General features: G+C 36.6%; 1 protein-coding gene across 1 annotated transcript in view; it reads left to right on the forward strand.

The window, feature by feature from the left end:
• Nucleotides 1-1,087: 1,087 nt before the first annotated feature.
• Nucleotides 1,088-23,690, forward strand: part of LOC308667489 (interleukin-1 receptor type 1-like) — a 29,113-nt gene continuing 6,510 nt past the window's right edge. Inside the window, exons 1-9 of the mRNA XM_081326732.1 lie at nt 1,088-1,186; nt 11,563-11,626; nt 14,029-14,239; nt 14,974-15,154; nt 18,370-18,538; nt 19,279-19,344; nt 19,448-19,553; nt 20,638-20,774; nt 23,067-23,207. Coding sequence (XP_081182858.1) covers nt 11,566-11,626; nt 14,029-14,239; nt 14,974-15,154; nt 18,370-18,538; nt 19,279-19,344; nt 19,448-19,553; nt 20,638-20,774; nt 23,067-23,207 — 1,072 coding nt within the window. The 5' untranslated portion in view covers nt 1,088-1,186; nt 11,563-11,565. The remainder of the gene's footprint in view (nt 1,187-11,562; nt 11,627-14,028; nt 14,240-14,973; nt 15,155-18,369; nt 18,539-19,278; nt 19,345-19,447; nt 19,554-20,637; nt 20,775-23,066; nt 23,208-23,690) is intronic.

Raw genomic sequence — 23,690 nt, forward strand, 5'->3', positions numbered from 1 at the left:
GATGAAGTTTTGTATTAAAGAGATGTAAACAGCATAAATTCAATCCTGTTATACAGCAAGAACTTGTCCTGAAAAGTAGATAAGGCTTCTTGACATCGTGTTCTGGAATGTCCCCAGGGTTTTGTGAGAACTTGATGGATTCAATGAGAAATTAAAAGAAAAAAAATATGAGAAATGCAGCCAATTTTCTATCACTTTGCCTCTTAATTTAAGATTCTGGGAAATTGTTAACTAACAGGTTCCACAGGCTGAAGTTCCCCCCATGCCTCCATGCTTATTGGGATGGAACAATTTTCCACCACCCACCTTATTTGGTTGTCCTCATCTTGAACCTTGCAAACAGGTTTGAAGACTTAGGTGTATTTATTTTATGGGAGCAGCTCTTTGCCAGCAACTAAAATCTGCCCAATCCATTCGACAAAGGTGGAGAATAAAAAGGATACAAGTGGTCCTCAATTTATGACCATTGAGCCCAAAATTTATGTTGCTAAGTGAGAAATTTGTTAAGTGAGTTTTGTCCCATTTTATGACTTTTCTTGCCATAGTTGTTAAATGAATCACTGCAGTTCTTAAAAACATGGTTGCTAAGTAAATTTGGTTTCCCCATTGACTTTGCTTGTCAGAAGGCTGCAAAAGGGGATCACATGACCCTGGGACACCACAATCGTCATAAATGTGAGCCAGTTGTCAAGCATCCGAATGTAAATCAAGTGATCATAGGGATGCTGCAACAGTCATAAGTGTGAAAAATGGTCATAAGTCACTTTTTTCAGTGCTGTTGTAACTTCCAATGGTCACTAAGCAAACTGTTATAAGTCGAGGAGTACCTGTACTCGCTTCAAAGGACAACCCGGTCCTGCTTTGGCAAATTTCTCCAAAATCTCATCTGGGAGGAGTAGAGATTTTGAGCCTGGATCGCCTCCTGAGAGACGGGTCACAAGTCCTCCAGCCTCTCCGCCCCCGACCTCCGCCGATCGCGTGGCTTCTTTCCCGATCGCCCTCCGCCTCCCCTCCCTCCTCTCCTCCCCGACGCCGCGCGCGATCAAGCTGGCGGGGGTTGAGGCTGAAATCATTCCGGGGGCGGAGCCTTCCTCGCGGTTCTCTACCCGAGGCGAGACCGGGAAAAGCTGCCGCCTGGGTAGCCCAGGTGAAGAGTTGTTCGGTCGGTTTTCACGCTGGAGTCTGGGTAAGGCCGGGGAGATGGCGGGGGGAGTTGGGGTGTTTTGGGCATAGCGGCAACGGATCAGTTGGCTCAAGTGTTTAGGAAAAGCGCGGAGCAATAGCGATCCCGGGACCTTTCTTCAGCGAGGGAGGAGGGGGACTCGCGACGGAGAATTCGTCCCCGGTTTTTCCCCCCGAAAGGACTGACAAATCCAGTGGATGCCTGCTCTTTCCTTTTCTAGCTCGGGCCTGTTAGCGACGGCTGGAGCGAGTTGCCTCACCTCCTGCCTTTTGCTTCTCCGCCAAAGGCGCCTTCGTTGCATTCCTGCGAAGCCTTGGCAGGGGCACTTGACGTGCCCAGTAGGGCACTTTCCAATTCAATCTCCGGCTCTTCGAAGGAGGATTCATTGCATCTTTAAAACCGTTTTTAAAGAGTGTGGAATAATTGTTTTACTCATGGTTATTTCCCACTGGACACTGGCCATTGATGTAATTTTCTCGACCCATTTTATGGTTAAAGTCCCCTGGCTGCAGCTTTGATCTTGCATGAGTGTAAATGGAGCTTATTGATTTTGCTTTACAAGGTACTTTCAGACGGTCAAAGAGTAACTTCTGTGCTACCAAAAGTCACAGCCTGACAAATCCAGGCTATCTTCCTTTGTTTCTCTCTGGTCAAAAACTGGGAAAGGGGAATGTGGCATTCTGACTAATTCTACCTCATGATACAGAGTCCTCATAAAGTTGGCCAAAGTATTTGTAGAAAGAGAATCATTTACATGTTTATTTTTCCAATATGACGTGTGGCTTGTAGTTTTAATTATTCTTTGAATTCAGATGTGCAATCTGAAGTTATATAAAAATGTTGAAATGTTTAGCATGTTGGAAAGGAGAAATCATTTCTCATTTGCCTGATGAAAGGCAAATGGAGTAGAAAAAATATCTAACTAAAAGATGGAAGAAACTATTCTTAGTTGGGAAAAGCCCAAAATTGCATTACTAATGGATGATTTTTAGAAACACAGTATTGCCAGTATGCCCCGTAGAATTTATTATTGCAGTAGTTCTAGTAAAGCCAATAAATATTTTTATTTATTTTTCAGGCAGTTGCCCAGGATAGAAATTCCATGTCTCCAGGCTGAGATTATGAGAGTTTATTGACTCACATTTAATGTTATTTAATTTAATTTAATTCCTATGTCAACAATGAAATGCTTGACTGTGATCAAAGATATTGATTAATAATTGAAATGTGTATAGAGAACATAATTGGATTTTAATAAGTGGTACCTAATACCTAGTTTTGAAACCCTTGTCTTGCGTAGGGGTTTCTTATTTTTTGTATATGGCTATCATGGTACAATTATCAACACAGAGCAAGTTATTGATGTTTTTCCTTCAGTTTTAAAACTATGTTTATCTTCTTCAAATTCAGCTTTCCATAATACATATTCAGCATAAAGATGGGAAAAGAATACAGCATTGCTCTTTGCCAATATAGAGCCAATATGTTTCACTGTATTCTATCTGTACTATAGCTTCCTGACCTGTATATAATTTTTTTACAAGCATAATACCGTAAGTTGCTTTGGGATTCCCTTTTTTCTGAGTACATTCCACAGCTTGCCACGAGCAACATAAATCCTTTCTACAATAATTGAAGCATATAGTGACTTTTCTTAGTATTTATTGTCTTTTTCAGTGATCCAACATACACCAGCAATATTTCACATTCCTTAGCCTTTTCTAAAACCAGTTTGAACATACGGTGTCTCTTTTTCCATGTAGAGCTTTAATCTGTATTGGATTATCCTAAACACTATTTTGTTGGATGTTGTATGATAGTTTGCATACTCTGTTGCCTTTCTTTTTATGGTATTGAAATACTGATTTAAGTCTTTCAGTTGGTTAGCCACTGTGTTACTTGGTTAGAAATTTTGTGGATTCTTCTTCTGTTGCTTGCTATATTTCAGTGGGTATTGTATCAAGTCCTGTAGCCTTCTGACTTGGTAATGACCAATGTGCTAATCTAACATCTTCTACCAGTAGTACTTGTAAATAGGGAATAGCTTCTAATATATCTCAGATCTTGAAAACTTTGCTATACAATATTCCCCACCTCCCCTTGAACAGTTCGTGATCTGTTCCATAATCAGCACATAGCCATATAATTGGGTTCCTATACCCTTTTTTAAGCAATAATACAGCAAACTTCATCTGGTGGTGCCCATGTATAGGGGCATCATTTTGGTTATTTGAAGGAGACTGACAAGTTTAAGTTTAAGTTTAAGTTTATTGAATTTATATACCGCCCTTTTCCCATAGGACTCAGGGCGGTTTACAAAGTATTTAAAAACGTCAATACAATACAAAAGTTAAAAACAGTTAAAATAATTAAATTTAATCCCTGAAAAAATATATAACCCCATTTAAAAACTCTCAGCCTGGGCCGGAAAGTTCAAAGAGCCAGGTCTTCAGGTCCTGGCGGAATGACCGAAGGTCATATTTACAAGATAATGTAAATGTTTAATTAGATTTAATTATAAGTATTTCTCTTAGCTCTGTTTATTTTGCAGAATTCCCCTCCAGAGCACCACTAAAGGCCAAGTGTGAATTAGGCCAAGAGAATTTGTGCATTTCAAATTTAAAATTTTAAGGCTATAATTGTACCATGTGAGTAGAGTGTGGCTGCCATATAACCATTTCCTCCTGGGATCTTACTTACCACCAATTTCTCTGACTCAAAATTTAAGGGTTGCCTTGATAATGCCAGTAAAACATTTTTGTACCATAAACCTGCCATATTCACACTAACCTTCAAATATTTAAACATTCTCAAACACACTTCTTTGCCCTCCTGAGTTGTTATATCTAAGGAGTTAATTTTCTCATATTCAGCTATGCGTCCCTTTCGGCCTAAAAAACTTTGGAGTTTTTTTATCATCTTGCTTTCATCTGAATGTTTGCATTGTGTCTGTAATATATACAGATTATAAAGTAGGGGATAGATTGTAAACAACCAGTAAGTTATTATCTTAGGAGCTGCAGTGGCTCACATGGCTAGGACCATGAGTCAGAAGACCATTGAGCGGTCAGCAATTTGGCAGTTTGAAACCCATGAACAGAGGCCGCTTAATGGATGAGTTCCCATCAATTTGTCCCAGCTCCTGGCAACCTAGCAGTTCTAAAGTATGCAAATGCAAATAGATAAATAGGTACCACCTTGAGGGGGAAAAAATAACAGGGACTTCAAAGGAGCCTTTTGGTTATCCTCTGTGCAATGGTGATGTCACCGACAAATCCTTTCAACCCAGAAATGCCTTGGTAGTGCTTCCAGCATGACTGTAGTAGTAGTTATTTTCTTGTCACTTCTTGTTGAAAAATGCAATCATTCCATTAATTGGTCAACTTGAAGTGCCACAAAACTAATTATTAACAGTTTAACAAATTTACAATTAATTAACAAGACCAATAATTAATAGAAAATATCCTGGTGTTCTGAAGGGTATCATGTATAGTATTGAAAATCAGAATAGTGACCAGAAAGGACAGATACTCAAAACAAATATGATTGCATTTAGCTCTGCCTCTGCAAATCTTGAAGAATAATATGAACTATTATCTACCTATGATCCACAGTATGGTGTTTAGCTTAGTTTGCTATGCTACCATCACAGTAAGTGTACATCATAGTAGCACATTTTCTGAACTTAGCCAGTTGTGACTTAATATCAAAAGTGGGGTTTAGAGATTTTTGAACCCAACTTAAATTAACCATTTGTTTGCTTCCATGCATTGAACAAAGAAAATGTAAATTCATCTAATTTATACAAATTTCCTACCTGTTTGTTATAGAAAATAGTTGTGTGTTAATGACATTTGTACCGAGTGCTTGTGTGCCTTATTGGCTGTTAATATTACATGATGAGTCATGAGTCAATGACCGCTTATTGCAGGGGTGCCAAACTGCTGGATGCGTCATGCCGAAACTGCACCCACCCCAGCTCCGGCAATGGGGAAAAAGTCACGATACGTCGGAACACGTCATGTGACATGGCGAGTTTGATACTCCCGGCTTATTGCAATCATGAATATAGAAAAAATACATTTGTTTCCAAACTCTGAAATCATTTATGTTTTCTCAGAGTCTGTGAACTTTTGAAAAACAAGGTCTTATAAAAAATGGTATACAAAAATGAATAAACAATATATGGTGAACATGAAGCAGTTTATTGTATCTTTTAAATCTTCTAGATGAGAATCTATAGAAGCTAATCTGCTTGGTGATAAATTACAAATACAGAATTAATAATGATAGAAAAAAGAAAACAAATCAACAAAGTTGATCTACTGATTGAGGCACCAGGCTATATATCAGGAGTTCTAGTTCTGCCTTGGGCATGGAAGCTGGCTGGGTGACAGTCACTCTGTTAAACAACCCACCTTATAGGGATGTAGGGAAATAGAGGGAGGAGTATTAATAAGTTTGCTGCTTTATTTATGTAGCGCCACTCCCATAGGGACTGCTGAAATCCAGGCCCTCCTGGCCTCCCCTTGACCTGGCTGCTGGCCCAAAGGATCTCTCACTTTGGCACCTTTGCTTGACAGGGGCACATAATGCAGTGGTACTCAGTCACAGTCAGCAGCCACTCACTTGGGGCGGTGATGGTCGATCTCTCTAGGCAGTAAGTCACGTGGAATAATGATGGTTGATCTCAGGCAATAAGAGCTTACAGGGGACGATGATAGTCAGTCCCTGATAACAGCAACTTGCATACGATGATGGTAGTCAGTCCTGGGTAACAGCAGCTGGCGTACGACGAACAAACATGGAAAAGAAATAGCTACTGTACTTATATGCATGACTCAAATTCTATAGTGAAAGAGATTATGAATGGAAGAAACAAAAAAAAATCTAAGAAGCATTTAGTTTTTAGTTTTATCATATATAGGAAGACTTTGGAGAAATGAAGCATTTTCTAAAAAGGGAATCAGCATAAATCTTCTGAAACACAAATACAATTTGGGCTATTTTTCTGGACTTGTTCCTAATCTGTAGTATACTAGCTGAATTTTTTAATCATTTTGCTTTTAAATTGTAATTTTAATTTCTTCATTATAATAAATTTCCTTCTCGACAATTTTCTCCAGAGGTATTAGATTCAAGTACACTGGTGTAATTATTCTTGGTTAGGTAATAATTTTTGTAGCAGATCACAACTACTTACTGTATCTTTGTAGTGACCAACAGTCCTTCTTTTCTGATAACTATGAGAGTAATTAATTTTTTCCATTGTTACAACACTTTCCCTCTGATGCCTTCCTGGATAAGTCATCCTTTTAGGTTTTAGCTAAGGAATTGGATTTCACCCACATTCTTTCACAGAGGAGTGTGTTCCTGTTAACTTATGTCTGCTCCATGTATCCTTTCTTGGATTCTCTATGGTTCTTTTTTTTTCAAAAATAAGTCACTGAATCTATTTTAGACCAATTCTGTATATTCTTTGACACACCAAAAATGTGGATTAAAAAGGAGCCATGTAGATCAATGAACCCAAAACATTATTTACTGCTGGAATTTATATCAATGCATCCTTGCAGGAAACCAGCATTCTTTTTGCTTTTCTAGTTAATGTATATATTCTGTTATTTTTTTAATATATTGAACTATGTCTAGAATATAGTAGTTGACATATGCTAACTTGTTTTGTAACATTTCTGTTCTGGACTAAAACTGTAATAAAGTTGTTTCTGCTTTTGTAGATGCTCAAGGCAAAATTGAGTATATCTGTCTTTTCTCTGTTATATTTATATATTTGTGTTTTGTTACCACTGTTGAGGAGCTGGAATAATATTTCCAATATTTAGTTTTAGCATATTTAAAGAAGTTCTTTCAACGTTCCAGGTTATTTCTGTGTCTTCTTCCTTTGTTCTTTTCCTACTACCTCATTACTTTTTAGGTATAGATACTTCAGTTTTTGTTTTGTTTTCAGTTGTGCTTTTATTGACCCTCATTTTAGTATCTTCTACACATCTGGAGAGCCTTTTTACATTAACTTCTCCAATCTTACAGTTCTGCTTATTACTACACTGAGTTCATTAACTCGCTTTCTTAAATTCCAAGATAAGCATTCAACCATACATTTTAGTTTTTATTTATTTTGAAAATTCCATTGTTATATATTCAATCATCTTGTTCCTTTTTCTGAAGAAGAAACTTGTTATCAAAAAAAGTCAGAAATTTCCTTAAAGGTCTATGCTCGACAGAATGTTTTTCCTAACAGATGTTGGTTTGATGAAATGTTTCACTACTACTTATTGAAAAAGAACTTCTTGGACTGTTTTTTTTATGAGAGATCTCCATGAAAATCTCCCAGATTCAGAGTGCATTTTTTTTAATAAATATTTTATTGATTTTCTATTTTCACAGATAAGTGCTCCATAAACAACGTGGTGACCGAGTTCATTAATAATTCAGTGGTGCATATAAGTTTTTCCAACTAAGTCCAGTGTTATACCTGCCCATGCACCCTCTCTTCTTCTGGCAATAACAATTTTTTGCATTAGGCAAATACAATTCTTATTATTGTTAGAAAACATACAATTGCATATCAACATTTATTACATTTTTCTAATCATATCAATAATATCAGTTTAAAATATCTTTCCTAGCCAAAGCATATCTTAATTGCATTTGCATTCAATTTCCACATATTTAATCCATGTCCTATTTTTAGTATTTAATCCTTGTCCTATTTTTGCTTTTTTTTTTCAATTTTAACTCCCCATCCATGTTCAAAGTATCCAATCATTTATAATTTCAAAACAAATTATATTTGGGCAACCAAAAGAATCCCTTATTCAAAGTTCTTAACATATTCCTATTTCCCTTTTCATACCAAGATATAATATTCTGATTAGAAATCCTATTTATGAAAATACTTCTATTTCTAACAATCTATTCTTAACCATATTCAAACTTCTAATTAATAATATAGCATCCCCTCTAATAGGTCAAAGTTTCCTTCAATCTTACTCTAGCTTTCTTTCTTTGCCAACTAATTTTCCAAGTTAGTACATTTAGGTCATCAAAAAATTCTTCCTCTATTTTTATATACATTATTTGGAACAAGAAAAACAATTTGGTTAAATGCTTTTAGAAGAGCTAGCCAGTTGATATTCTTCTCTGGTTCCCTACAGTTCTGTTAATGACTTTATCTTCCATTCCATCAGCTCTTCTTTCTTGTCATCCAGTATGTTCTGAAACCTTGGTTTATAAAAAGTCTTTTCCATTTCCAATATTATCATTATGTCTTCTGAGTTTTCATTTATCTGAGTCTGACAATATATATCCTCCTTTAAATCAATGTTTGCGTTGGCATTCACTAGTTTTCCTTCTATTTTCTGGTTTGCTGGTTCCTTCTCTGTAGGTGTTTTCTGAGTTTGTAGATTTGAGTTAGAGAGTTGTTCTTTTATCTCCTTTCTGTTATTAGTAACCTGTTCACAAGCTAGAATAATTGTTTTTTGTATTAATTTCAGCATGGAGAATATTTCTTTCTGTGTTTCATCAGTATTTTCTTGGTGATATCACAAGTTAAGGCTGCTGGGAACAGATGTTAAAGATGATGCTTTACTATTTAACAGAGTCTGAAATGTCCATTTTATTTTGTTGTATTTTATTTTAGCTTTATAAGTAGCCTTTATAGATTTATCCAACCAACTGTCCATTCCTGAATCTCCCCTAAGCAGATATAAGTTCAATTTTTTCTGTCCAATAAGAAATATATCCTTTCTGTCCAGGGAGAAAAAAGAATCATTGAGTGTTGTTTAACAGCTAAAATTGATAACCCAAAGCGTTCCATATATTTCTTCTACAAAAAAAATAAATAAATCCACAATACAGTTCTAGAAGTCAGTATTTATGTTCAAAATTCAGACAGGCCAAGTTTAAAATGTTTATCATCTCTGCCACATAAGTAAGCAGCCCCCAAGCCTGTTCCTTTTTTTCTTCTGAACTGTAATTTTCAATAATAAAATAATTCCAATGCCAATCAAAACCTTATCTAATTCTGGGCTTCAAGCCAGATTTCTTTTAGGCATAAATAAGTTGTAGTGCCATAATCCACCACTAGATGTCATCATCGCCACTTCCTGGTTTTTAAATCCAAAATATTGTTAAACTTTTCAAGTCTTTTTCTTTAGAGGAAATAAAAATAAAAAGGTCTTAAAAACACTTTTAGTCCCCAAATTTTCAGACTGTAAGTATATTTTAGTTCCAGTTGAGTCTTATAGGTTCGCCAGTATCCCCACATATTAATTTGCCGCTTTTCTTTTCTGAGGGAGTGGGGCAAAAATTCCCTTTCATCAGGGGAAGTGCTTTGGGCAGCTTTTCAGGAAGAGGTCTCAAGATCATAAAGAAAGGATCAGGTCTCACCCAGTTTCATCCACATTGCTGTAAAAATGCTTGGTAGTGCTTGCTGACTTCCGTAGTCCGCAGTTTAGGACTGGCTACATGAATGCAGCCAGTCTTCCGCCAGTTTAGAGGGCTTCCTTGGATCAAACGGGCGGGCTGCCACCACCACCCCACTATCAACGAGCATCCCCTTCTCACTTGCCGCCTCTACGGGGCGACTTTTGACCCTTTCCAGAGTCCCCCAGCAGGGGAAATCAGACACAAGAGATGGAGCCTCGTCCTCAAGCGTCTGCATTGCCAGGAAATCCCAACTGGAAGTCCAGAGTGCAAATATTGATAATGATGTAGTAGTACAGAGTTTACCTTGACTTTTGCAAGTGGCTATTTATCTAGTTTGGCTACATTTTGTCCTCTTAGTCCTGTGAAGTAGGTTAGGCTGTAACATGAAAGTAGTTATTTGGTTTGAACTTTCCTTTTACAGGGACACCTTCATTTAGCATTGATACAATCTTTAAAGCCCTAAACACCCTAGGGCCAACTAACCTGTAGTATTACTTTCTCTTGTGAATATGCAAATAAATCTATGACACTCTTATTTTGTTGCATGTGCCCAATATGATGCAGTAGTTAATTGGAAGTAATGCTTCTTCAAAGATAAAATTGAAAAGTGTCCTTTTTGCTAATTTGATGGATAGAAGTTGCAGAGAATTGAAGGCTATGGGCAGTTAGTGATGTAAAACAGATGGAACATGGGAAGTAATATTGCATTAACTAAAATCTTCTTGGACTTCTGAGGGATTAGATTTTTTTTCTTCTGCTTTAAAACTGGTATATCTGTTTTGGGATCTTCACCATAGATATTAGATGCTTCCTATCTCAAAATGAAGGGACGCGGTGGCTCAGTGGGTTTGGATGCTGAGCTTGTCGATCAGAAGGTCGGCAGTTTGGCGGGTCGAATCCCGAATGCCGCGTAGCAGAGTGAGCACCTGTTACTCGTCCCAGCTTCTGCCAACCTAGCAGTTCGAAAGCACGTAAAAATGCAAGTAGAAAAATAGGGACCACTACAGTGGGAAGGTAACAGCATTCCGTGCGCCTTTGGCGTCTAGTCATGCCGGCCACATGACCATGGAGACGTCCTCAGACAAGTGCTGGCTCTTCGGCTTTGAAACGGAGATGAGCACCGGCCCCTAGAGTTGGAAACGACTAGCACGCATGTGCGGGGGAACCTTTACCTTTACCTTTATCTCAAAATGATATTAAGTTGTGCCACCAAAATACATTAGAGCAGTTGTCTGTAGAGATTCTCAGTCATCCAGGTTATGGTTTTCCCAAAGGTGCTTTTTCAAAAGGCAACTGGACTTTGTCTTTCCTTGAAGACATTTCACTACTCATCCAAGAAGCTTCTTCAGTTCATTAGTGCAGCCAGCAGATTTGAGGGGCTGGGAAAAGCAGAGACAGGCTTTATACCTTGGGATTTGCGCTTAAGTAACTTCATTATTTTAAATTTCAGATTAGTTTTTAATTTTATTTTTTATATTCAGTTGTGAACTCCAAAGAGATTTGTGTTTGGATATATATAAAAGCATTAAACCAATAATATATACATAAATAGAATATCTCTGCCCACATCATTTTCAATAGTAAAGCAGTATGGTTAGTCATATAGGAGGTGAGCAGAGTTAGTTACTGATAGAAGAGAATATTTGTAGCTCAGGGTTTAGGTGTGGAGTCTTTGATGCTCTCTGAGCTTGATTGTTTTCTTGCAATCTCTTTCCCCCCCCACCAAAAAAGAATACCCCCAACAACCACTAGTACTATGATTTCCTGGTGTTTCCTGTTCAAATATTTGATCCAACCTGTTTAGTTTATAAGGTCCTTAAGGTATGATGTGTGTGTGTGTGTGTGTTTGTGTGTGTGTGTGTGTGTGTGTGTGTGTGTGTATGTATGTATGTATAATCAACACAAGTTTAAATGTATTTTCATTTCTTTAGGAGATGTTTTCTGCACTGTGGCTTACTTCTTGGATTTATCTCATTCATTTTGTTTTCAGCTGTTGTAAGTATACTATATTTCTTTCTGTCTTATATCTCAGTGAGCGTCACATAACAATATTTGGGTTTTTCCCTACAGTTAACCAGTCTCCCAAATGGCTTGTTTATTTTCACTTTCACATGTCTCATGAAGTGTGGTTATTCTGGCAATATAGCAACAGAAATGTACAGTTGAAAATCAGAGCATATGAGAGGAAGTTTAAAGCTCATTTTGTCTCATTTTAAGTTTCTTCTGTATTTAAAATAAAATGCAGGTTTCCTTTTCCTGGAATAATCCTCACAATTCTGAAATATAAAGTGAACTCTTTATTTAAACAAAAGTAGGAAAGAGTAAGAGTAAGACTAATACTGTATAGCCAAAGCCTTCCCTTTTACATCAGTCCTTTAGGCACATATTGAATTCTGCTATATGCTGGCCTTTTTCATTTGTTCCGTATACACTGGTAAAACCTCTGAAAAAGTAAGCCTGCAGCCTATCCTGCTAGGTTCCTGCCCCAATTCTCTGGAAATCATTCTGCACAGAGAGTACATCTTTTTGGGACAGATCATTTGTGCCAAGATGTACAATAGAAGGGAAAGGCTAGCTTAATCTTCCTCTTTTTCCTTCATTGGTAGGGAATTCTGACTGCAAAATCAGATATGCTGATGATTGTCTAAAGATGATGGGGCTGAAAGAATGGCTTGCTCTTAAATTTCCATTGTTATGCCACGATAACATAGATTTTGAAATTGTTATTAGCTTGTAGAATTAAGGAGTTGTTGGGGATCTTAAAAGTCATCCAGTCACTGTAGGATTCACTAGTGCACAGGTGTGAAACTCGCTGTGTCACGTGACATGTCGCGACGAATCACGATATTTTTTTTTGCATTGCTAGATCTGGGGTGGGTGTGGCCTCCATATGATGCAATCGGCCCCTGGGCTGGCAGTTTGACACCCCTACACTAGTATGTCTCTCTGCTTCTTCAATGAAGAAGAACCTACCATTTTAATTATTGTCATCTTTTCTCTAAACTATAATCAGTTCCCATTCTATGTTTTCTGCCAATTACATGATCTGTTCTTCCACTTGTTTTATACTTGAAAATTAGGGAGCTTGTTCATTATGTCAGCTCTTCCAACCATTTTTCCTATTTCAGAAGCCAACAATGTTTTACTGGGTTCCCCAGTAAAAGAAAACCCCAAATGTCACCTAGGAAACATTTTTAAAAAATTGGACTAAAGTTAATATTTTCCTCCTCCACAGTCCTGCATCCCAGTAAATCTAAATGTCACCAAGTGGTGATTTGTTGCAGCTGAAATATAAACTATGTCTCCCCATTGACACAATCTCTTCACTTTGACTTCTGGTCAATGAATGAGGGCAAAGAGTAATTTGAACTGATTCAGGGTTGCTGTGGTAGCCATGAAATACTGACTTAGTGCCAACAAAGTAGCCAGTATGGGTTTGCAAAGGGGAATTTCAGTATCATTTAAGAGACCTTCCCGATTATTCATAAATTGAGTTTATTGGGCAGAGGGACAGATGATACATCAGACAAAGCCCGTAGGGTGTCCTGATGTTTATTGTGCCTATTGTAAGGCTGTCAGATAGGCTGCCTACTCTAAAGGAGAGGTCCCCAACATTTTGGGCACCAGGGACCGGTTCCATGGAGAGAGGTTTTTCCGCGAACTGGAAGGTGTGTGGTTTTGTGTGCTGCTCGCAGATGGGGCTTTGCTTGTTTGTGTGGACCAGTTGCTGGCATGCCGTGGCCTGGTACTGGTCCGTGGACCGGGGGTTGGGGACCCATGCTCTAGTCTAGAGAATAAGATCATCACAGGCTACTCCTAATTTCTTCCCACTGCCTAAATAATCTTTTTCCTGCTGCTTCATGGAAAATGAAGGTAGGGAAAAGGTTATACATAGTCCTCCTTGTAATCAAATACAGTGATTCAAATCCACAGGCTTATCTGAAATCATATCATTATGAGGAGATAATCTCAACGTTCTGAGTTTGAACAGGATGTTTGCTTTAAATTTTAGTATTAAGTTAGACAAATGAAAACTATGAGCTAAATAAGGCTAAATATTCATATCATACATTGTAGAAATATTTGAAATTATGAAATTATGCAAGTAACAGTAGAAGAGAATGTTGCATAGCAATTCAGTGATTGTTCTTTAAAAAGTGTTACTTGTTTAGTTGTGTAGCTTAATTTTGGTAAACAAAATATTCCCTTTATAGTAATGAATAACTCAAATCTGCTTGAATATTTGAGAAATATTTGCCATAATTGTAGATCTGCTTACATATTTCAAATAGATAATCTACCCAGATAGCAATTATACTATTATAATCACTATTATACAAATACTAATGTATATTTATAGTTGTACAAATAGTAATGCATATTTATTTATTTGTTAGGTGAGAAACTTATTAGTTCTTTCCCTAAAGGAGAGCCAGGAATTGTCTCTTGTCTACAAGGTAGCCAATCTAACCGCGTTGTGACTTGGTATAGAAATGATATTGAGACACCCATAAGTACAGATAACTGCTCCCGGGTTTATCAGCAAGCAAACTTACTTTGGTTTTATCCTGCAAAACTAGAAGATTCTGGAATGTATCAGTGCATTTAGTAAGTCGGTTTATTTATTCATTTATTTATTCATTGCATTTACAGGTAGTGCGCAATTTACAATAGCTCATTTAGTGACCATTCGAAGTTACAATGGCACAGAAAAATATGGACTTAGGACTATTTTTCACAGTTATGACTGTTGCAGCATCCCCATGATTATGTGATCAAAATTTGGTTGCTTGGCAACTGGCATGTATTTATGACGCTCAGTGTGCCTGGATCATGTTACATTTTGTGACCTTCTGAGAAGCAAAGTCAATGGGGAAGCCAGATTCAATAACCGTTTTACTAATTTAACAACTGTGATTTATTTAACAAGAAAGATCATAAAATGGGGATGGAAATGTTGGGCTCAGTTGTGGTCGTAAGTCAAGGACTACCTATACATCTCACTTTTTCTGTGGGAGATCAAGGATGTACACCATAAAAACAATTCTAAAATAGAGATTGAGCCACGTGAAAATCTCTGATTTCCCTTAAAATTTCCCATGAACTCCACTGACAAGGAGAGACATAATTTGATCTCACTCCAACATTATAATTACAGTAGTAATCACATTGCTTCTAGTATTTAGAAAATGGAAAGAATTTATGATGTGATTGAAGACAATTCAGTAATGAGAAGAAAATATAAAGTTAATATTTTACCATGTTTATTGCCAATCACTCTCTTTGTGGCTGTATATATTTTATAATGATAACTGAAGTACTGATACTGTTTTTTATTACAGTAATTCCACAAGAGTTAACAAAACCCTAATAGTGTTTGAGAACAGTGTTGGATTGTGTTTTAATAAAGGAATGGTTTATAAACAGGAAGTTCTATTAAAATACAGTGGGAAGCTGACTTGTCCAGATCTTCATAATTTCAGATATTATGACAATGCTCCTCTTGCTTTACAATGGTATAAGGTAAGTCCTTTTCCACAAAGACAGAAGCAAAATTGCAATTAAGCAGTTTACCTTTTCCATTTTGCACATCACTATCTTGCCATGTTCTAAAACCTTTGAATCAGCTGTTTACTTGAATTTCCTCTTACTCCAGGCATAACCAAATAATCTTCTTTGTTAACTATGGTGTTCATTGCAGCCTCAGGACATTCTGAGTTTTAGTTTTCCAGACTCATTCTACATACACTGATTATTCTATGATTTTTTTCTTTTATTATAAGCCTCTCCTTATGTTTTTCTAAAGACATGATCCTTTTGCTTCTCAGTTCATTGGATAGTTCTTTTTTCTTATATATATTTATTATATTTTACCAATGGGAATAAAATACAAAAGAGAAAAAAATAGAAAAAAACATACATACAAGTACACAAGAAATGTGTACTAAAAAGGGGAAAAACCCAACATTAAAGATAAACATCTAACATTAAACATAAAAAAGATGCTGAAAATAAAAAAAACTTGATAAATTATCCTACCCTTACATAATGGCTCTGTAAATAGTTATAAATGTTCTCATCATTATTTAACAAAAACATATATAAACAAATATTTCAGATCAGATTTCTATCTAATAGTTCATTGTTTTCACTGGGTGCCTCTCTTTTTTCTTCTCTGATATTTTCTGTGTTTGGATGCTTGTTTATTGTCTCATATTGCAGAATTTTTCAACTCAGATTTTTTACAATTTTTACAATTAAGGATTTCTATCTATGGAATCTTTCCAATGCCTTTCCTCATCCTATTGGAGTAAGTTCTTTTAATTCATAACGCTAATATGAGTGCCTTCATTTTGCTCTGCCTATGGTATGATAATATGGTAGGTAAATTCCAAGGTGACATGGACATTCTCTCAGAAGGTTCCTGCAACTTCCACATCCAAAATAATTTTTTCACCGTAAGTATTAAGTCCACTGTAGCTGATTATCTAATTTCCTCCTCCACCTTTTATATGATCAAGTTGTCTGCAAGTCATGTCAAGACCCTCTTTTTATCATACTGACACTTCATCTTTGATGTATTTTTCAGGCAATATTGTATTGATTGCAATTCCAAACTTTGTTTCTGTTATAAAATAATAATCTTTAATATTATTTAGAAGCCAGATTGCTTGGCTTCAATTAACAGTTTTTGAGAGGAGTTCCAACGTGAACCTCAAATATGCTTTCAAGCAGGGCTTTTTTTCTCATAGAACGCTCAGAACGGCGTTCCGGAAACTTTTTTTTGCAAAAAACAAAACAACCCAGCTCCCTTATTGGTTTTCCTAAGTCTATTGCAGGGCTAGCAATCTTGGCTCTTTTTTATGACTCGTGGACTTCAACTCCCAGAAATCCTGAGCCAGCCATGCTGAGGGGAAAGGGAGAGGTTTCCAAGCTGAGCCATGCTGGCTCAGGAATTCTAGGAGTTGAAGTCCTTGAGTCATAAAAGAGCCTGCAGTAGAGGAGGACATTAACATTATTTACATGATTACTTCTTTAGGAACTAAACTAATCATTTGATGTATATTTAACATATGTTCTACCTTTATTTACCAATTATATAATATTTGTATGCAATCCACATGGCAAGGTTTGGGGAAACTTACAATAGAAAAAATATATATTTAAAATCGTAAGATTAAAACATCGCCTGGCCCGTACCACCTCCGCTGCCCGCATTGCGCAGCCCCACCATATAGAGTGGGCTCTGCTGCTCCCACAGCACCAGCTGCGCCGGCTCTGGCCCCAGGGAGGGGAGCCTGCCGCCAACACCCTTTGCACCTGTGACTGCAGCAGCACCGCCCCCCCCACCCCCCCCGCCTCCTGCGCCCGCCAAGATGAGAGTTCCGGCACCTTTTTTTTTAGAAAAAAAGCACAGCTTTCAAGTCTTTGCAATGCTGATATAAAGGCACTGATTTCTTTTTCTTCTTTGGCCAAACATGTTTCATGTTCTTTAGTTTTCTTTCTTTCCCAGTAACCTTCTTATTCTCCCATATGATATCCATCTTTCCATAGTTGGTGTCTTCAAGTAAGTAATAGAAGGAGGAAGGTGTGCTGGATATGTTCACCAACTTGAATTATTTATAAAAATAAAGGCAGGATATAAATAAATAAATTTAAATCTGTTTTATTGTGGGGTCCTTGGTGCTCTCTGAGCTATTACACAAATAAGTAACATCATCAGTGATTTAGTTTTAATATTTTAGCTGCTGTTATTTCTTTGGAATATTTATTGGGTTGTTATTGCCTTTTGGAACAAATATTGTATCCATTCAACTTCATTTTTAGCTATCAGTTATTTTGGTTAACATCATTTAATTGCTTACCTTTCTCAGCTATCATCTCTCTAGTCTTCAGATTAATAGATATATACCAAAAGCTAGGCTTAACTATTCTCTATCTGCAATCACACTCTTAAGGACAGGCTGGTATGAATTATAAATATAAATCATTTCCAACTTTATCTCAAATATTCTCCTGTTACATTCCTTTGTATCCATCATAATAGGATATAGATAATAGAATCATAAGGTTGAAAAGGACCTCAGATGTCTTCTAGTCCAGCCCCTGGTTCAAGGCAGGAGCCTTATAGCACCCCAGTCAAATGGCTGTCCAGTCTATTTTTAAAAACCTACAGTGATGAAACCCCCACAGCTCTGGCAGACAAGTTGCTCCATTGATTAATTGTTTTCAGCATCAAAAAATTTCTCCTTACTTCTAAATCTTTATTGTTCCCTACAATTACTTTTTTCCAGCTGATATTGTTACATGAAATATTTATAAAATAATTACTGCCCTTAGTACACAGCATTTGGAACTGGCATCTGTACTACACTGCAATTCTAATTAAGGTGATATTTCAGGTGTAGCATGTGATTATGATTATTTATCATTATAATGCTTACTGATTTTTAGCCATCCAGAATCACCTCTAGACAAGATGGGTGGCATACAAATCAAATAAAATCAAATCAATAAATAAATTTGATATCCTGAGAAATGTCAAGAATCTTTCGGTTCATAATTTACATTTATGAATATTTTGTTACTTGCAGCTCATTAGTCTTGTAAAAAAATCTCTTTAGCTTGCAGATCTGGAATGGACTGATTTAATTTTTCTTTTTTGGTTATACAGTATGTGTTTGATAAAAGAGTTTAGTTTGGTATTACCTATTATAATATTTGCTTATTTGTTTTAGGAATGCCATTTGCGTTTATATGAAGACTGGAAATTTAGGAGTTCTGGAGACTATCTTCTCATTAAAAATGTAACTAAGGAAGATGAAGGAATTTATATATGCAGGGCTAAACATATATATATGGGAAAAGAATATAATATTTCTCGGGCCATCAATCTAACTACTTTTGGTATATAATTTTCATCTTGGTATATTGCAGAACAGAATTTATTTTATAAAATAAATTGAATTTGTTTTTTTTTAATCTGTGGAACCTGCAACCTAAATTTGTAATATAGCCTTGTTACATTATTCCTGCTATCTGAGATACTGTATACTACATATTTGGTTGAGATTCTTCTGAGCATATTATATTGCCAATATTTTAGCAGAAAAAAATTGTCAGTGCTACCAGTTATCATGTAAACCAGAGCTCCTCAATCTTTCCGGGTTGGCGGCCTGGAGGAAAAGGGACGAGCAGGGAAATGTCCATACGCATGATGGTGGCAGACCACTAGTGCCTGCAAATGGGCTGCGAGCGCCCACGCGTGTGCACAAACGGGCTTGTACATGCCCAAACAGGCCGCTGGCACCCGCAGGAGCTAGCACTCCTGCACATGCACAAACGGGGCTGGTAGCATGAGTGTGGGGGTGTGCGCATACTCCCCAGCCATTCCTGCGGCCCAATGGCCAACAGGTTGGAGACCCTGAATGTAAATGATTAGATTTACATTAAAAGAATCTAAGTATGTTCCGAACAAAGTACATGTTTTCATTTTCAACCTATCATTGCTTTCCGATTATAATATTGGCACAATATTTTAGTAAATAAAAGCTCTAACTGTGATAATAAAATTCATTCCTAAAAATTAAAGTAGCATTGCAATAGATTTTATAGTTACTTATTTTCAGTATTTTTTATTGTTTTAGAAATAGCAGAGAAAAATATTCCAGGTATAATTTACCCAAATAACAACTCAATTGAAGTAAAACCAGGTAAGTAATTAGTTCATGTGAAAAAGAAACTGTTTTTAACAGTCCTAGGCGAACAGTAAAATGTTATGATTATTCACCCACTATCATTATTTGTGATTTGCAGGTTCCAGATTTGACCTGGTTTGTAATGTCTCAGCTGATCCTCTGGATATGGTAATTGTAACCTGGAAATTCAATAATGAGATATTAAACACAGATGAAAACGATAAGTAAGTACAATATGTCATTTTCTAGGGGGCTCCAAATTATTACATTTTCATTCCATGCTGTGGGTTAGATATCTACATAAATATAAAGGAACCCTCACTGTGAAATAAATTCATTTAGCTACAATAGCTTGTTGATTTGGTAATAGTGCACCAATGTACAACACTAATAGGAATTCCTAAAATGTACTTCTTAGTGCCTTGCAAACATTTTATAGTAAAATGGAATTACCTATCTTGGGGATCTGAGTATTTATTCCAGTAGATAACATGAAGTTTTTGTATTTTTAAATTGTGCATCTGGTATGTTTTCTTTCAATTGAAATCTGCATGCGTTCTGTGAATTTCCAGTATTTTTGACCCAACCCAGTCATTCAGTGCAAAAGTACTTCTTGTGAGATGGGTACCCATATACATTTGATAAATAAAATAAAATATAAATAAAGGCACATAAAATAGATCCTAAGAAAACCAGGGTTTCAGTCATTAGAATTGGACAAGATAGAAAAATTAAAAGCAGCAGCAATGATGTGGCTAAAGAAGAAGAATATATTATTATGATCACATTCTTAACTGTACCAGGCCTGGTTCAGCTTATATGTGTTTTATAAGTATTCAAAGTAATAATAATAAAATAAAAATTATTAATTTTTATATTGCCTGACTCCCAGTGACATATAGAAGTTTTATGTCCACAGTGCCAACTTAAGAGAGAATAAACAGATAAATTTTAGATAGGTGAAGTTATTTAGTTTTAGACAATAGGTGCACTGTTACACAAGAGTAGATAGTATTATACAGATATATTTAATTAAAAATATTTCATTTTACTTATATTACATTATTCTGATATTGTTATACCACAGTAAATCTTGGTAACTAGGTGATATATGTGAGGGAAACAGAAGCTGAGGCTTTGCTTTAATACTGAGCAAATGATAAGATCTAAATTTCTATTTTGAATACATTTAACTTAAATATATTTAAATTAAGAAGCTGAGCATGACCCAATTTCATATAAATCAAAATAATTTTCTTTAATTTTTTTTCTTCTTTTCTTTTTCTGTTTATATTTTGGTGTTGTTAGGGTTCTTTCTGGAAAACAAATAATAGAAGCAAAGTTAAACATTTCCAAAGTGAAATATAGAGATTATGGAAAATATTTATGTGAAGTATGGTCTAAACATGTGACACAAGTAGCATATGTAATGCTAAACTATCCAGGTAACTTTATGTATATGTCTATAGTTCTGTATATTTTTTATATACCTAAAATATGTTTACATAATAGAGAGAAAAGGTGCTTTGCTTGGTTATAAAGACAAACAAACATCTATGAGAATTTTGCTAATGTTTATGTACTCTGTTATAAACATATTTTTTTTCTTTTTGATGAAGCTGAGATTCTGAAGTTTCACATAATATTAGATCTTACTCTGGGATGGTCACAGTAAACTTGTACTTACTGTAATCTAAAAACAGTCATTGAACCCAAATGGTAAGGGAGGGGTGTGTGTTTGCAAATGATAGCCACACAACCAGTTAAATTAATGCCTTATGTTTTATTAAATTATGGATACTGAATTGTGTATAAATAAAAAAAACCATTGTTTGCAGAGGTATTTTCATCTTGTAAAGCTCTGCTTAATTCCATAGTCTAATGGGAAAAAAATGTCAATATGTCAAAAAAAGGAAGCAAGTGTTGACACTTGTTTTATCTAGAAATACTTGGGGTTCACTAGGAAAGCCAGGTAAGTCAGAGTTGGATAATTTTGCTAGATATTATTGCTAGTGCTTTCCATAAGTGATATTCAGTTGGCTTCTCTTCTGTAAGAAGATAATGCCCATGAAAATGTCCAGAGGACAGATTAAATGAAGAAGATGGCTGCATATGCCTTTTTGAACCAATGCTCCACCCAAGGTCAGATTAATATGAATTGAAGTAATATGAACTATATGAAACCGCTGGGTGAGATCATTCGTGGTTTTGGAGTTGGGTATCATCAGTATGCTGATGATACCCAGCTTTTCCTTTCGACCCCAAACCACCCCAGTGATGCCCTCAACATGATGTCCCGTTGCCTGGAGGCGGTTCGGGTCTGGATGGGGAGGAACAGACTTCAACTCAACCCCGACAAGACTGAGTGGCTTTGCATACCTTCATCCCGGGTCTATTCGGATATTCCACCTCTTTCTATGGGGGGTGAACTATTACCCCCCGTAGATAGGGCTCGCAACTTGGGAGTCCTCCTAGATTCACGGCTTACCTTGGAAGATCACATAGGGGCTGTGACTAGGGGGGCTTTCGCCCAGGTTCGCCTGGTGCGCCAGTTGCGGCCCTATCTAAGCCGGGATGATCTATGCACAGTCACTCATGCGCTCGTGACCTCTCGACTGGACTACTGCAACGCTCTCTACATGGGGCTGCCCTTGACCACCCGGAGGCTCCAACTGGTACAGAATGCAGCCGCGAGAGTTGTGTTGGGAGTCTCCCGATACTCCCACGTTACACCTCTGCTCCGTGAGCTGCATTGGTTACCAGTTGTCTTCCGGGTGAGATTCAAGGTACTAGTAATGGTGTTCAAAGCCCTACATGGCAGGGGTCCGGAGTACCTTAGGGAACACCTGCTGCCGGCATCAACTTCCCTCCGCCCTGTGCGTTCCCACAGAGAGGGCCTCCTCAGGGTGCCACCGGTCAGAGAATGTTGATTGGTGGCCCCCAGGGGGAGATCCTTCTCTGTGGGCGCCCCGGAGCTATGGAATCAGCTACCGGTTGAGCTCTGGACGGCACCCGATCTTCGCTCCTTTCGCCGCGAGCTAAAAACATACTTTTTTGAACAAGCTGGCCTGGCCTGATGGGGGACTGGGGGGGTTGTTATTGTTATTTTATTGGGGTTTTAAGATGTATTAATTGTTTTTAGTATATGGGCATGTATTTAATTATTTTTTAACTTTTGTAATCCTGTATTTTTATTCTTGCCCTGTTCACCGCCCTGAGTCCTTCGGGAGAAGGGCGGTATAGAAATATTATTAAATTAAATTAAATTAAATTAAATATCAATGTAGTTGGAGTTTGATGGTATCAGGGGTTTTCTTCCTATAGAAAGTAATTGATACAACTGCTAATGGACTGAAAAGTTTATTTTGCTATTGACTTTGTAGTATTATTATGCTTTGTTATGTTATTTTTGCATCATATATAAATATTTTTGAGACTGAACGACCTATTGTTTACAAGAATAAATAAACTTTACAAGCTATGATGAAAAGTAATGCCAAACATCAGCAGCTTAATCATCTTCTATTTGGAAATAAAAGGTGTTACTTGGATAATCTTCAGACATCAGAAACCTATTTTCAAAAGAATAATATATTTTATGAGAATTTGCTTAGAAAAATGAAAGTAAAGTAGAAATTGTATAAATTGCTCATCTTATAAACATCTTATGAGACTTACTGTGGTAAGAATGTTCCCTGTTGTTTTCCTTTCCTTTTTTTTTCTCTTTGCCAATACAGCTCCAGACACTCAGTATTATGTGATCGGAGGATTGATTTCAGCACTGTTTATTATAGTAGCATCACTGCTTACTTACAAATTTTTCAAAGTTGACATTGTCCTTTGGTACCGGGATTCTTGCCAACATCTCAGGAAAGGAAGTAAGTTCAGTTTCAGTCATTTGATGCCCTGTGATAAAGAATAAAGGTTTTATGCTTTCTAAACAGCTTGCAACTTTTCTTTGACTTTTTGTCTTACCATTTCTTCTCTAAGCAACTAGATTACAACTTTTTGTTAATACAAAGAACATACTTTTGTAACTTTAATGTTTGTGATTGTACTGATGAATTAAGGATTGTGGGTTCCCTTAAGTGCTCCAATATTGGATTATTGATTATAAATTTTGTGGAATTTAATCTCTTGAGTGTCTGTGGAGATTCTAAATCATCCAGCTCATGGTTGTCCCAAAATTACTTTTCCAAAAGGCACTTGGACTTTCTTAGGTTTTTTTCTTGCTACATTTCTCATCCAAGTCATTGAGGCCACTTGGGGATTCATCTATATCCTCAGAATCATCTGAATCAGAGTGCAAATGGGTGTGGAATCTTCTTGGGACTGCTGAAAGAACTGTGTTATAAATAGGA

The sequence above is a fragment of the Vipera berus genome (assembly GCF_964194415.1).
Source record: "Vipera berus genome assembly, chromosome: 4".
NCBI lineage: Eukaryota > Metazoa > Chordata > Lepidosauria > Squamata > Viperidae > Vipera > Vipera berus.